The sequence below is a fragment of the Macrotis lagotis genome, chromosome 3, assembly GCF_037893015.1.
Source record: "Macrotis lagotis isolate mMagLag1 chromosome 3, bilby.v1.9.chrom.fasta, whole genome shotgun sequence".
NCBI lineage: Eukaryota > Metazoa > Chordata > Mammalia > Peramelemorphia > Peramelidae > Macrotis > Macrotis lagotis.
The window spans coordinates 293,088,168-293,103,564 of record NC_133660.1 but is presented as its reverse complement, the minus strand read 5'-3'; the positions used below and the strand labels follow the sequence as shown (position 1 = coordinate 293,103,564).

The 15,397-nt window shown below is 35.8% G+C and overlaps 1 protein-coding gene and 1 pseudogene across 1 annotated transcript; both read right to left on the bottom strand.

Annotated features, from left to right (window-relative positions):
* Positions 1–1,420: 1,420 nt before the first annotated feature.
* LOC141516705 (olfactory receptor 5B2-like) lies at positions 1,421–2,359 on the bottom strand. Its single transcript, XM_074227700.1, has one exon. It carries the CDS (start codon positions 2,357–2,359, stop codon positions 1,421–1,423), a length of 939 nt encoding a protein of 312 aa, XP_074083801.1.
* Positions 2,360–14,432: 12,073 nt separating this feature from the next.
* On the bottom strand, positions 14,433–15,369 carry LOC141516704 (olfactory receptor 5B12-like; annotated as a pseudogene).
* Between the last annotated feature and the right edge of the window lie 28 nt (positions 15,370–15,397).

The following is a 15,397-nucleotide window of genomic DNA, read 5'->3' as shown; positions in this document are numbered from 1 at the left end:
ATGGCCATGAGGAATTCATCCTGAACATCATGAGACAGGGAACAACAGGAATGTCCATACCAGAGTGCTCTGAACTCAGGAAGGAGCTCTGGCCCTTCTCCCTGTTTGTTCTCTGCCTTTCATCCTCATCCTGTTTAAGATTGGACATATTCCAGGATACACACCTTTTGTGGCATGCCTGTTACTTTTCACAGTGCCTGGAGATGAGGAATGCTGATAACGGGGGACTAGGCTTATATATACCCTTATTCAACTATGGGAGTTAGAGATGTAGCACCTGTCTGCAATAAACTCCTTCTTATCTCTCACTGGCTGACTTTCATTATTGAACATGATGGTACATCTGGGGCACTCCGAAGACCTCTGGAAACCCAGGAGGAGACCCAGCTGCCCAAAGTGGGACATTACAGGATTGTTCTTTTTTCATTCCCATTTTATCACTTATTTTCAAAATCTTCCTGTCTAATGGGATCATTCCTGCCATATGCAAACAAGTCTGTATCCCCCAATACTAAAAAGAAACAAACCTCACTTTATCATTTCATCCCCATTAACAATCATCTCATTTCACTTCTCTTTATAGCTAACTCTTTTAAAAATATCATCTATAATTGGTCCTTCTCCTTTTGCTCCTTTCATTCTTTTCCAATCTTTCTTCTGACATAATTCTATCAAAACTGTACTCATCAAAGTTACTAACAATAGATGAGGGGGGGAGGATGGAAGAAGCAAGAAGGGGAAAAAAGGGGGACAAAGAGAGAGAGGGGAATAAGGGAAGATGTAGTTGTCAGTTTGCTTTTATTTGGCAAGGGAAGGGGTAGAACCTATTAGGAGAATATAACCTCTTTGTCTCAACTAGTGAAGTGCTGGGAAACAATATGGTGCTTTCTAATTCAGTGATTAATAATTGTTAATTTATATCATTATATGTTCATTTCTTAGTATATTGTGGACTCTAAATGTTTGTTGGTACATTGAGTATTCCTACAATATAATTTGGTAATTCTGTAAGCTACTTCACTATTATCAGAAAATTCCTAATTTTGAGCCAGAAAAGATTAAAAGATTCATCTGATTCATTCCTTTCACATGGCAGATAAGGAAATCAAAACCTATAAAGGTGATCTGCCTGACATCAGAAGTATAATCTGTAATCAGTTGATACTCTGCACTACAATGTTCTTACCACTAATAACCTACAATTAAATGATAAAGGTTTTCCCAAGGTCTCATGACCAGTAAGTGTTTCTGTTTGCATTTTTCTCCTAAATGTAAATGTAATTCATTTTCTATTATATTACACTGTGTATAGAAAAGGAGATCTAAGTTTAAGAGTAATCTAGAAAAGAACATGACATGGGGGTTAGAGTCTAGCAAAAGAAGGTCCAGTTTTTGTTTATTTTTAAGAAAAATGTCAAACTTAATGAAGTCTTTGCCCCCAAATAGCTTTCTTGAAAGCAACATGGACTTCTTTATTCCTTAGGGTATAGACTAGAGGATTCAACATCGGAATGACCATGGTGTAGAATATAGAAGTCACTTTGTCTGTGTCCATAGAATGGCTAGAGCTGGGCTGTAAGTACATAAAGATTATTGTCCCATAGAATATGGACACCACAGAGAGATGAGAGGCACAGGTAGAGAAGGCTTTTTGGCGTCCCTCAGTAGATTGAATCCTCAGGATGGCAGCAAAGATAAACAGGTAGGAGATGCAGACAAACAAGAGTCCAAAAGAAATAGTGAATCCTCCTAAGATAAAGATTATCACTTCATTGATGTATATGTTAGAGCAGGAGAGAGCCAAAATAGCAGGAATGTCACAGAAGAAGTGGTGGACCACATTGGAACTACAGAAGGACAGGCCAAATGTCTGTCCAGTGACAATAGCAGAGTTCAAAAGTCCGCACACATATGCAATAATGGTCAGAAAAGTGCATACACTTGGTGTCATGGTGGTAGTGTAATGTAGGGGTCTACAGACCGCTGTGTGTCGATCATAGGCCATAACAGTCAGCAGATAAATTTCACTAGAGGCAAATATTGAAAAGAAGAACATTTGTGCAGCACATCCATTGTAGGAGATGACCTTGCCTCCTCTGAGAAAACCAGCTATGACCTTGGGTGTGACAGCTGAGGAATAACCAAAATCTACCAGAGAGAGGTTACTGAGAAAAAAGTACATTGGAGTATGCAGGCCGAAGTCCCAGAAAACAAGGGCTACTATCCCCAAGTTCCCCATGAGAGTGATGAGGTAGATTATGATGAATGTTACAAAGAGGGGGATTTGGAGCTCTGGAGTATCTGTTATTCCTGTGAGAATGAACTCACTCACCTCTGTTCTATTCTTCATAGTCTCCATGTGGGACATAGTTCATTCACCTACATTAAAAAAAGGAAATTGTTAGTAGTACCTAAGCACAATAATTTCCTGTTAGGCATAAAGTCTAGCTAATGAACATATTGATACATATGAGAAAATGTGAGTGGGGAGAAAACTGCAAGGTCAATTTCATTAGATTAGAAGGGAATAATAGGAAACAAAAACAAAAAATAAGAAAACTATAAAATTCATGTGGAAGAAAATTTTTAAAAAATTCAAAAAATCAAATAAGAGAGAAAGGAAAAATTAGTAAAAAATAAATCCAAGAAAATCACATAATTAGCAAAATTATAATAAAAAATAACTCCTTGAAAATTGGAATTGGGCAAGTAGAATAAGAGAAAAAATAGAAGAGGATCTGAAACTTATTATTAGAAAAACAACTAATCTGGAGAACAGATTAGAGAGAGGTAATAGAAGAAATGTCAGACTACCTGAAACTTATGATTTTAAAAATAATCTAGATCCAATATTACAACAAATAGATATAGAAAATTGCCTGAACATCTAGAAAAAGAGACTAGAATGAAAAATGAAAGACTCCACTGATCAGCACATGATAGAAGTATTTTAAGAAAACTTAAAGGAATGTTAAGTTTCAAAATTAGTAAATATTGCAATCAGAAATAAAAGCAATTTAAATACTTCAAAAAATAATCAGGATTTCACAAAACTTGCAGCTTCTAACAAAAAAATGTATGTTTTAGAATGTTATATATATATATATATATATGTATATATATATATATATATATATATATATGTATGTATGTATATTAGTTTTTGCAAGGCAAATGGGGTTAAGTGGGTTGCCCAAGGCCACACAGCTAGGTAAGTATCTGAGACCTGATTTGAACCCAGGTACTCCTGACTCCAGGGCCAGTGCTTTATCCACTGTGCCACCTAGCCACCCCTAGAATGTTATATTTTCAAAAGCAATGTAGCTGAGGTTGTATAATTTATCCAGAAAATATAGAACTTTCAATAAACTGAAGGACGAAAAAGTCCTTTTTGGAATTTTTAATATAAAGACTAGAAAAAATGGGAATTTAAACATAAAATCATAAATTAATAAATTATTAGACAAATTAATAAAAGTTAAACTTTATACACAATACATGAAAATGTTATCAATATTCTTAATTTGTTTTATTCATTGAGGTAGTTTGAAAGAAAGGTGATGACTGGGTTGTAAAAGAACGATTAATTCTAAAAACAAAATTAGGTAGAAAGAGGCAAAAATAAATAAATTATAACAACAAGACTTGAAAGGATGAATTAATGCAGAAGAAACAAGGCAGGGAGTGGGGTAGGGAAGGTTGATAATATTGGAATCTTACTCTCATCTAAATTGAACAGGAAACAGGTTGTACATTTCAAGACATTTAGAAGTCTTCTGAATTTGTAGAGGGGTGACAAGACTGAGGAATAGGATGGGGAAGGGACTTTAAAGGGTGTAGGGAATAAGATTATGAGGATGGGGAAGAAGATTAGGGAAATTTTACTGGGGAGGGGAATAAAATAAAGGAATAAGACTGTAAGAGAAAAGATAAGTTGGTTAGGGCAAAAAGAGATAGAAAGGGAAAATGATAAGTAAAAATATGATGGAGGGAAATAAAACTTTGTTTAGCCTCTAAAAATATGAGTCATTTCCCAAATGATAAAAGTTCAAAGAATAGGAGCAAACAATTTTCAAATAAATAAATCAAAAACAATTCATAGTCACATAAAAAAGTTCTAAATCATTATTGATTAGAAAAATGCAGATTAAAAAACCTTGAGACATCGTTTTATACTTACCAGATTGGCTAAAGTGATAGAAGAGCAAAGTATCAAAGGTTGGAGTGCATGTGCAAAATATTAGAACATTAATTCATTGTTTGTGCAATTGTAAAGTGATTCAACAATCCCCCCCTAAAAGGAAGGGGAGAGGGGTTATGATGAGCATGCCTAACAATGACTAAAAGAAACTACAGTTCTGACTTGGTCACCAAGTTGTGTCGTAGTCACTCCTTGGACTCTGAGAATGACAGAGGACTGTCCCTGTAGAAAATCCAAGTTCAGGTTCATTGAGAAGGTGGCTTCATCTTTCTCTGTTTATTTTTGGGGGCCTATACATGATCTTTATGTCTCATTAATTTCACTTAGAGTGAAATAGACTGTTATCCCCAATGCCAATATTGAATATACAGGAAGTGGGTAAAAACTACATTTGGGGAAATCTGGGCATGTGCTATCACAAGATTTCTTTTGAAGACTTTCTTGGATTAAATCTAATTTGGGGCAAGGAGCAAAAGAAAGAGAAAATGATCTTTTTTTGTCAAGCCTCCTGCTTCCATCCTAATCTCTCTACAACCTGAACCATTGTAGGGAGGGGAAGAGAGCCCAGGCTCTTTTAAGATAATTCTTTTTTCCCCTTTAGGATTGGACCTATGATTTTACTAGCACAGGGAATTTTTAATGAGGAAACTACTACCATAACAGATCAGTACCTGCTCTAAAATTTAGTATTAGAGAATTCAGGGGAAATTAATATATATATATATATATATACATATATATATATATATAAATAAATTGGTTTGTCTATGTGTGATATTGAGGTTAGTTGTCTATCCATTATATATTTTTTATTTATTTTTTTTAGATTTTTCAAGGCAGTGGGGTTGTGGCTTGCCCAAGGCCACATGGCTAGGTAATAATTAAGGGTCTGAGGTCAGATTTGAACCTAAGTACTCCTGACTCCAAGGCCGGTGCTCTATCCACTGAGCCACTTAGCCACCCCTATCCATTATATCTTGAGTCTCTGAATTGAGTGTATACATATATTTGTTCTTATAGGAATATACATTTTGATTCCCCCAAATCAAAGAAGGTATCTTGGGGTTTATGTGCTAGATTTCTTTTTTTAAGGACTACACCTTAAATTTCTATCACTCTGACTCTTACTGAGATCACATGGCTCAGAGTGTGAATAATAGCAATTGTTTTTGTTTTGGCCAGAAATGCTAGAGATTTTCCCCTCTTGGATTTTTTTGACTCAGTAAGAGTTTATTTCTTGCTTCTTTTCTTAAGTAGAATCACTGAATGGGTACAATCTCAGAAAATCTGAGACCTGGGAAAGATGTTACCTTTAAAAGGCCAAGGCCTCCCAGTGCAACTGAGACATCTCAAATCAAACTGATCTATATCTTGCCACTTGACCCAGATGGCTCAAGAGGAGAATACGAGGCTGGTCATTTGGCTCAGCCCTGTCTCGATTAAATCCACATCCCTTGTAAGTCATGACATCACCATCCTGATGCCATTGATGCTCTTACAACAAGAAAAACAGCAAAAAAATCTTTTTTTTAGGTTTTTGCAAGGCAAATGGGGTTAAGTGGCTTACCCAAGGTCACACAAAAACAGCAAAAATTCTTAAAATTAGACAAACATTTTTAAAGGTACATCTGTCTTGAATCCTTAGCAGCTATACTAGTAGGTCCTTGTGAATTACATTGAATAAATTAGTTTATTAAATTAAATTGAACATTTGGTCTCATCTTTCTGCAATAAGAGAATAAAATTTATATTACATAAAACAAAATTGTTTATAAAGTCTAAAATTTTAAGGTCTATAAACCTAGAGTTGTTCTTTCCCTTATAGGTTTTGACACCTATATGTGATAATCTTGATATAATTCTCTCCAGAGCATATCAGCAAATTTATTGAGGCAGTTAGCTTCATGGATAAGGCTAAGGACTTAGATTTGTGAAGCACTTGGAGAAAAATCCTACCTCAAATACTTATTAGCTGAATAAATATGAACAATTCAGGTGAATTCTTCCATTCTCAGTATTCCCATCTGTAAAATAGAGAGAATGACAACAGTAGCACCTACCTTTCAGAGTTATTGTGAGTTTCAAATGAGCTCATTTCTTTAAGGCATTCATGAAACTCTAAAGCAAAGTATAAATAAAAGATGTTAGCTGGGGCTTTACTTCATGCCTGTCTAATTTCCAATCTGGCCTGGCTTTAATACTGTGATCTCCACACAATTCACCCTTATCATTATTCAATGATTTGTTGTTCAGTGATCGATATCAGACCACCACCTCTCACTTTACCTCATATCTTAAAGCAAAACAAGGAGAGGCAAAAGCTGGAACTTGGTCCATAATAATCACTGCCCTTTATAAGCCTTTGAAAGCTTGTAAAACATTTTATTTAGACTCACAATAAGCTTATGAGGAATGTTCTTCATGTTGTCATCATGATTATATAGACTGAAATGCAATCTTCCAGATTCTTTATATAAATGATATATAAATAAATAACAAATTCCTGACATATAAAACTCTAAATTAAGTTTTTATGTACATAAGTGACTCAGGGAGAAAAGACTGATGGCTTTCTTTAAGGGAAAGATGGTAAATTTAAGATTGAGGGAGGAAATTCAAACGATGAAAAAGTGTCCCCCAATCCTTGATGCCAAATGTTCAAATGTTCTTAGATCTGGAAAGATCATCCTTGGTCATTGCTGTTACATAGAAATTGGTAGGTTTAATGATCTTTCCTCTTGTTGAATGTCAGAATAAACAAGGAAAATCAAATAATTTCCTTCCCTCTCATAGCATTGTGACCCCAAAGAAATGCATTTGGATGACTTTGGTGGAAGATAGGATTAGGGAGGGACTTTATACAGACCTGGGAGACTATGCCCCCTTGGAGATAATTATCTTGATAGCCAACTAATATAGAAAACAAACCATTAAATTCTTCTCTGATCATGAGGAGCAAACATTGATTGTCCATAGGGATCCTTTTCCTATTGCTACCTCTGTGTTTTTAGTTCATTATTAGATAGTTGAAGCAGAAAGAGCCTTTCTGGAAGTCCTGGCCTAGAGTTCCTAGCAATGGGACCTTGAGGAAGGCACTTAAGTAGTATCTTTTTCAGTTCACTCCTGTCAAATAAGGCTAGTACTTTTACCTCTATAGTGTAGGTAATTGTTGTGCGATTCAAATATCACACTGAAATATGAAAGGCATAATGAGTACAGGTAAAAAAAAAGTATTGAAACCTAGAGTTTAAAGAGTCAGTTGGAGTCCTAGGTCTGTCTCTTATCTATTACTTTAATCATATTCCTTTCTGTACTTCAGTTTCCTGATCTGAAAAATCACCATAATTATTATTGTCCTTCTTTGTCCCTAAAAAGTTTTCATAGGAAGAAGATTCCTGAATGGTACAGGCACATAAAATCTAGTGTACTAATGAAGCAAAGGGATACTATAACTATGGTTTATTGAATTCTAAACCAAGCAATTGACAAAGTCCCTCAAGCTACTCTGGGGACAAGATAATGTTTGTCCTTTATTTTCGAAGTTCATGACATCAGGGAGGTGATGTCATGACAAGCACATGAACTGAATTGGAGTCAGGGAATGCTGTGCTATGTCATCCTCCAGAGTCATCTGGGTTCAGTAGCCAGATGTGAATCAGGATGACTGGACAGGACCCTGGATGAGAGGCAATCAGGTTTAAATGATTTGCCCAAGGTCACATAGCTAGTTAGTGCCAAGTGCCTGAGGCTGAATTCAAATTCCCATCCTCCTAACTCCAAGGCCAGTGCTCTGTCCCCTGAGTCACCAAGTTGCCAAGATTAGACATGAATGTATTTATGGTCACTCAAGACTGGTTGAATCACGATACTCAAAGAGTGATCAATGGCTCAATTCAAATCATAAATTTGGCTCTGGTGGAGTGCCCCAAGAATCTCTCTTTTGTCCTTGCAGTAGTCAATAGGTTTTAATCATCATAAGTGCTATCTCTATGTCCCAATTTTGCCAAGAAATAGTCTAAGTGGTTCTCGATCTTGGACACAATCATTCATTGTACCAAATTAATATTGAAAAATCCTTTATTTCACCCTACAGAAAAGTGAAAATGTTAAAAAATCTCAAGGACATGCTAAACAAATAAAAATGCATATAGAGTGCTCAATGAATTGGTTAGTTAGAATGGAATAGAAATTAGGATTCTCATTGGGGTACCATGATGAAATTCTATTTGAAATCTCTTTCTTTCAGAAGTTAATAAACATAATTTTCAAGTCATGATATGATATAATTATGGATGAACATCACCCCCATCCAAGGAATATTTTGCTAGTGAGTATGAACTATGCTAATGATCTTTCTTTTTCTCAAATACCATGCTTCATCAGGAAATCCCTTCTCTCTAGAAGTTTCAATAGTCAAATGAGATCCTCAAAATATGGGCTGTGAACTTCAGCTCTAATTCCTCTAATTGCTTTGACTGCTAAAATCCTAGGCATTAGGAAATTTATCTACAGTATCACTTTTTACATCTATATCCTGTACCCATTTTTACCTTTTTTTAGTTTAGAGTGTGAGATGTGGGTCTCTATGCCTAGCTTTTACCATACTGTTTTCCAGTTTTCCCAACAATTTTTGTCAAATAATGAATTCTTATCCCAGAAGCTGATGTCTTTGGTTGTGAATATTCTTAAAATAAATATTACCATCTCGGTTCTGTGAACTTAACAGCAGGTTATAGTTAGAAAAGGGGAACATCATAGAAAAAGTAATGGACCATGTTGGACATAAAGAGGGAGAGACTAACAGTAACTTTTGTAACTATGGAAGGATATAAAATGCCACAAATAAAGGACCACCTGTCCAATATGCATATGAAGTTGATGTTATGGTAGGGGCTTACATATACCTACTTGGAGATCATAGGGCATGGAAGCCAATAGAAAACTTTCAACTGTGGCAAAGGTGACAAAAAAGAAAATCTGTGTAGCACATCCATTATAGGAAATAATCTTGTTTCCTTTGAGGAACCTAAGTCATCAGATTGGGAGAACCGACTGAAGAGTAGCCAAACTCCCTCACAGATTGTTTTCTGAGGAAAGAGTCCATGGAAGTATAGAGGCAAGAATCCTAGATCAGGCCCTTACTGATGTGGTAAGGTAGATGAGGTTGAACATGATGAAGAAAGTACATGAAGCTCTGGGGCATCTGTTAATCCTTTAAGGATCAACTTATTCACTTCAGATCTGTTCTCCCTACATGCCATTTGAGACCATTGCCATTCACCTGAATTAAAAGTCAGCATCAGAAAAATGCAGTAGAAATGTTGAATGCATCCAAGACATCTAAGGCATGGTCAGAGACTTACCTTATGTAAGGAGGACAGAGAGAGAGAGAGGAGAAAAAAAGAAAGATAAATAGGTAGATAGATATAGACAGAGAGAGAGAGAGAGACAGTTGGAGACAGAAACAGAGAGAGAGAGAAAATTTTCTTTATGTCATCACTAATCTTTTTTCAATATACTACAAACTTAATAATCCTCAAAGTGTCATTTCCACATTTAAAAAAGTTAAGTGCCAAATTCTCTGAAAAAATATCAGTATAAAAGGGAAATTAATTTTGTTTGGGGCTAAGGAACTATATTTGTTCCTTTGAATATGCTTCATTCTGATGAAGAGAGGAAAAGGAGAATAAAGAAGAAGAGGAATAAAACAAGAAGAAAGCAAACGAGAAGAGGAAGGAGAAAGTCAAAGAAAGTTGCCTAAAATTTCATTGTGAGTGGACACCATTTTCATTGCTTTGGAAGTCATCAATCAAAAACACAACTGGTAAATCAAATAACAATAAATATATAGTTTTTAAATTTGTTTCCTTTTCTCAGCCTGTCCATCCCACTCCACTACTGTCACTGTGAAGACAGAAGATGGACTCAAACAGTAACACCCTGTCTTTTCATTCAATATATTTTCTGGGTTCCAGAAACCGGTGTAGCCTTCTTTCAAGTCCTAATGAAAATTCCACTTGACAGTCTTTGATGCTCCATCTCAATTCCAGTCACACCATTAAAAATAAAAACCTTCAATATATGCTAGGTAATTCTTGTTTGTAAATTAATTTAAATGTTGTCTAGACATCATGAGTTCTTTGATCACAGGAATTATGTTTACTTTCTTCAAATTCTCTCTTTTTTAATGCCATTATTGTTTATCTTATTTAATTTTATTTTTTGCAATTACAAGTTTTTAATTTTCATTGGTGTCAAATTTTCTTTGTTCCTCACTTCCCTTCACCCTTCCTCAGACAACACGATTCTGATATATGTCCAATGTGTACAATCATTTTACCTATATTTCCATATTCATCAAGTTGTAAAAGAAGAATCAGATCAAAAGGGAAAAAGCATGAGAAAAAATGAATGCTTTGATTTGCAATCAGTCTCCATAGTTCTTTCTCTGGATGTGGATGGCATTTTCCTCTACAAGACTTTTAGAATTGTTTTGGATGGATCAAAAGAACTCAGTCTATCATAATTGATCATCATACAGTGTTACTCTAACTGCTTAAAATGTTCTCCTTCTTCTGCTCATTTTAGTCTGAATCAGTTCATGTACTTCGTATCAGTTTTTCTGAAATCCACTTATCCATCATTTTTGGAAGGACATTTGGGGCTCTGCTCCTGGGACAGAGGGAGCACAGTCTCATGCTTCTCATGTTGAGGGTCAGATTTCAGGTCACTGACTTTTCTTTCAGGAACCTCAGATGCTGATGACTTGATCCCTATGCTGGCATTGCACAGCCTACACCCTCCTGCTACGCCAGTTTTCCAGAAGTCACAATATGCCTTCTGTGCTGGAACTGGAGGCCTCCTAGCTAGCCCGTTGTTCCACTGACCAGCTAAGCTAAGAACCAGGGGGTCTCAGTTGCTTATCTGTTCTGCCCCTAAAGCCTTCCCTTGGTTTCCCTGCACTCTGCTTCACTGTGCAATGCTCTCCTTTTACCCAAGTGAGACAATCCTTTCCTGAAGATAGAAATTTATCATACCCATGAAAAAAAAAGAGATGAAAAGGATGGGATAAAGGGGAATGGGGGGAGGGAAAGGGGGAAATAGGTGATAGAACAGGGACAGGATGAAAGGAGAGAGAGAATGGAATAAATGAGAGTGGGGAGGAATAGAGTGGAGGGAAATACAGCTAGTGAGAGCAACTGTGGGAAAAACATCAAAGCAACTTCTCTGGTGTCTATGAAGGGGAAGACAACTCATCCTAGAGAAAGAAACATTGAAATCTGAACACAGACTTGAAGTACAATTTTTTTTTTCTCTCTCACTATTCTTGAGCTTTCCCATGCTTTTTTTTTGGGGGGGGGATGGGGATTTATGATTAATCTCAAAATAAAACTATTGTAATCATAAAAAATAAATCAACAAAAAAGCAAGATTTATGAACAGCTACAAAAAATGAATATTTATGGCTATTCTTTTCCAATGGCAAGGAAATGGAAACTGAGGGGATCTTATCTCTTGGGGAATGGTGGAATAAATTGTGGTGTGTCATTATGATGGAATGCTATTCTGTAATAAGAAATAATGGCAAGTGCACTCAGGAAAAAAACTTGAAAAACTTCCATGAACTAATGCAATGTGAAATATACAGTTTACAATATGGTAGGATGAACATCTGTGTATGGCTTAGTTTTTCTTAGCAGTTTGGTGACCTAAGATAGCTCTGAAACATTCAAGGTAAAGAAAGGTATCCATCCCCAGAGGAAGAGCTGATGGTGTCCAAATACAGATTGAATCATGCATTTTTGTTTCCTTTATTTTTCTTGAGGTTTCTTTTTTGGTGGGAGGGGTTTATGTTTTATTTCATATCTTATTATAGAAATGTTTTGCATTAATAAACATTTTAATCTTTATCAAATTACTTGTTTTCTCAGTGAAGGAGGGTAGGATGGGAAGATTGGAAAGAATTTGGAACTCAAAGTTTTAAAAATGAAAATTAAAATTTTTTTCATATAACTAGATAAAAATAAAATGCTACATAAATAAATTAATTAAAAAGTGGCACCTATGTTTTAGTAATCAAGTTGAAGGAATGCCAGGCCTTAAGGTCAGTTGACAGAAATACAGAAAGTTAAAGACTACTCAAAGAGAAGGGTTTTTTTCCTTTTTTTAGGTTTTAGCAAGGCAATGGGGTTAAGTGGCTTTCCCAAGGCCACACAGCTAGGTAATTATTAAGTGTCTCAGATCAGATTTGAACCCAGGTACTCCTGACTCCAGGGCTGGTGATTTATCCACTGCACCACCTAGCTGCCCCAAGAAGTTGTTTTAAATTGAATAATTGGCATTTCATATAAACAAAAGATAATCCCCAAAGATACAGAACCTCTAACCCACTGGCCATATTAGTCTGGTGTTGCCACGACAAACATTAGCAGAATTCAAAATTCAATAAATCTAAGAGTTTTTAAGTGTTGAATTAATTAAAGTTTAGACTAAATAGAGCCCCTAAGTGATGTTATAATTAGCTAATACTTACAAGAGTATTAATTTCATATTTTGACATTACATCTGTACTATGACCTCTAATTCCTTGCTATTTCCCTGATCATATTTCCTGCCTAGCTACTTTCCCCTTGTCTTTCCAATTTGACCTTCTGGTGATTCAGTTCAACTCTGCATGTCTTCCTCCCTAGCAATTCATATTGCTGATTTTACCCCATCAAATCTTGGTCTTGGAACACTCCCACATTTTCTGTCTTTTCACCTTTGCACATGCTGCTGAAATAAGATGGAGAAAATCAGGCAAGATCCTTGACAGAGTCTACTATAAATTTAGGTTAAAACTCTACTGGGTTCTCACAGCTGTCATGTAATTTGATTGTACTTCCCTTATCAGTCCACTCTTCTCTTAGTCAAAATAACGCTTTCATATTTTTTCCTCTTCTTTCAAACCTCCTTTGGTTTTTCCTCTCAGGTAAGAACCTTGCCTCATAATCTATAGACAAAAATTAAGGTCATTCACTGATAGTTGCCTTTTCTTCCCTTCTCATCTCCTTTCATCAACACCAACTATAATAATATATATAATAAAAATCTCTTTTTTTTCACTACCATCCAATGAAGAAGTGGAATTTACAAGGGTTAATTTATTTATTCACGTGATCTTTTTCCATTCTGCCTCCTTCAATAGATTGTCCCTTTTTAAATTCTCATTTTTCTATTCAGTTGCACTATCTTCCAGTCAACGTGATCATTCCTGCCACATACAAACATATTTATATCCACCCAATCCTAAAACAAACAACGATGCATCATTTGACCCCCATTATATGACTTCTTCCCTTTATAGTTAAACTCTTTTTAAAAGGTGCTTCTCCTTGCTCTCCTTTAACTTTTAACTTCTTCCAAACTGACTACTAACATCATTCCATTGAAAATGTTTTCCCCAAGGAAACTAATGATAGGTGAGGAGGGTGCAGCAAAAGGAGGGAGAAGAGAAAAGGGAAGATGGGGGGGAGAAATGAGAAGAAGTACTTATCAGTTTGCTTCTACAGTATAAATGAAGGAGTAGAACCTAGGAGGAGACTATGACATCTTAATGTCAGATGTCATGTTAATATAAATGTCATATGAGTCAATGGGGGACAAGACAAACCTTTGTAATTCCGTGACTAAGAGAATTTCATTTTATGTCATTTCATTTTCATTTCTTAGTATATAGTGGTGGACTCCAAATGTTGATTTATAAATATAATTTTCCTAAATGATAATTTTGTAACTCTATATTCTCATACACCAATTTCATAAAAGTACTAATTCTGAGATAAATAAGTGAAAAATTCATCTGTCCATTCATTTCACTTTGAGGATAAGGAAATTAAAACCATAAAAGTGATCTTATATGTTTAAGATCACACAGATAATTGAACACAAATTTGCACTCAGTTGATGTTACCTCTGTTAATACAATGTACTAATACATCATTATTACAGACCCACTAAAAATCAATGGTTCAGACTTTCCCCAAGGTCCCATGGCTAGGAAGTAATCACATTTACATTTAAATCCATACTTCTCCTCAATCTAAAAGTAATATTTTTTCTACTATATTACATTTTATCTAGAAAAAGTCAAACCAAGCTAAAGAATAGCTAAGAAAAATTTCTGACTTGGGGGCTAAAGCCTAGAGAAAGAAGGTCCAGACTTTGTTTTTTCTTAAGAAAAGTAATAAACCTAATGAAGTCTTTGTCCCCAAATAGCTTTCCTCATAGCAACATGGACCTCTTTATTCCTTAGGGTATAGACTAGAGGATACAACATGGGAATGACCATGGTGTAGAGTATAGAAGTCACTTTGTCTGTGTCCATAGACTGACTAGAGTTGGGTTGTAAATAGATAAAGATTATTGTCCCATAGAATATGGACACCACAGAGAGATGAGAGGCACAGGTAGAGAAGGCTTTTTGGCGACCCTCAGTAGATTGAATCCTCAGGATGGCAGCAAAGATAAACAGGTAGGGGATAGACAAACAGGAGTCCAAAACAGACAGTGAATCTTCCTAAGGTAAAGATTATCATTTGATTGCTGTATATATCAGAACAGGAGATAACCAAGAGAGGAGGAATGTCACAGAAGAAGTGATGGACCACATTGGAATGACAGAAAGACAGGCTAAATGTCTGTCCAGTAACAATAGCAGAGTTCAACAATCCACAGACATATGCAATGATTGTCCAATAAGTGCACACACTTGAAGTCATGATAGTGGTGTAATATAGGGGTTTACACACAGCTGTTGGTCAGTCATAGGCCATAAAAACTAGAAAACAAATTTCAGAAGTGACAAAGATTGAAAAGAAGAACATTTGTGAAGCACAATCATTGTAGGAGATGACCTTGCCCCCTTTTAGGAAACCAGCTATGACCTTGGGTATGACAGCTGAGGAATAACCAAAATATACCAGAGAGAGGTTACTGAGAAGATAGTACATCGGAGTGTGCAGACAAGAGTCCCAGAAGACAAGGGTTACTAATGCCAAGTTATCTATGAACGTGATGAAGTAGATTATGGTGAATATTATGAAGAGGGGGATTTGAAGCTCTGGAGTATCTGTTATTCCTGTGAGAATGAATTCACTCACCTCGGTTCTATATTTCATAGATGCCATTTGGGATATGGCTCATTCACCTACAAGT

Excerpts from the sequence above, each read along its gene's own strand:
- LOC141516705 (XM_074227700.1), bottom strand. The coding sequence starts at position 2,359 with ATGGAGACTATGAAGAATAGAACAGAGGTGAGTGAGTTCATTCTCACA.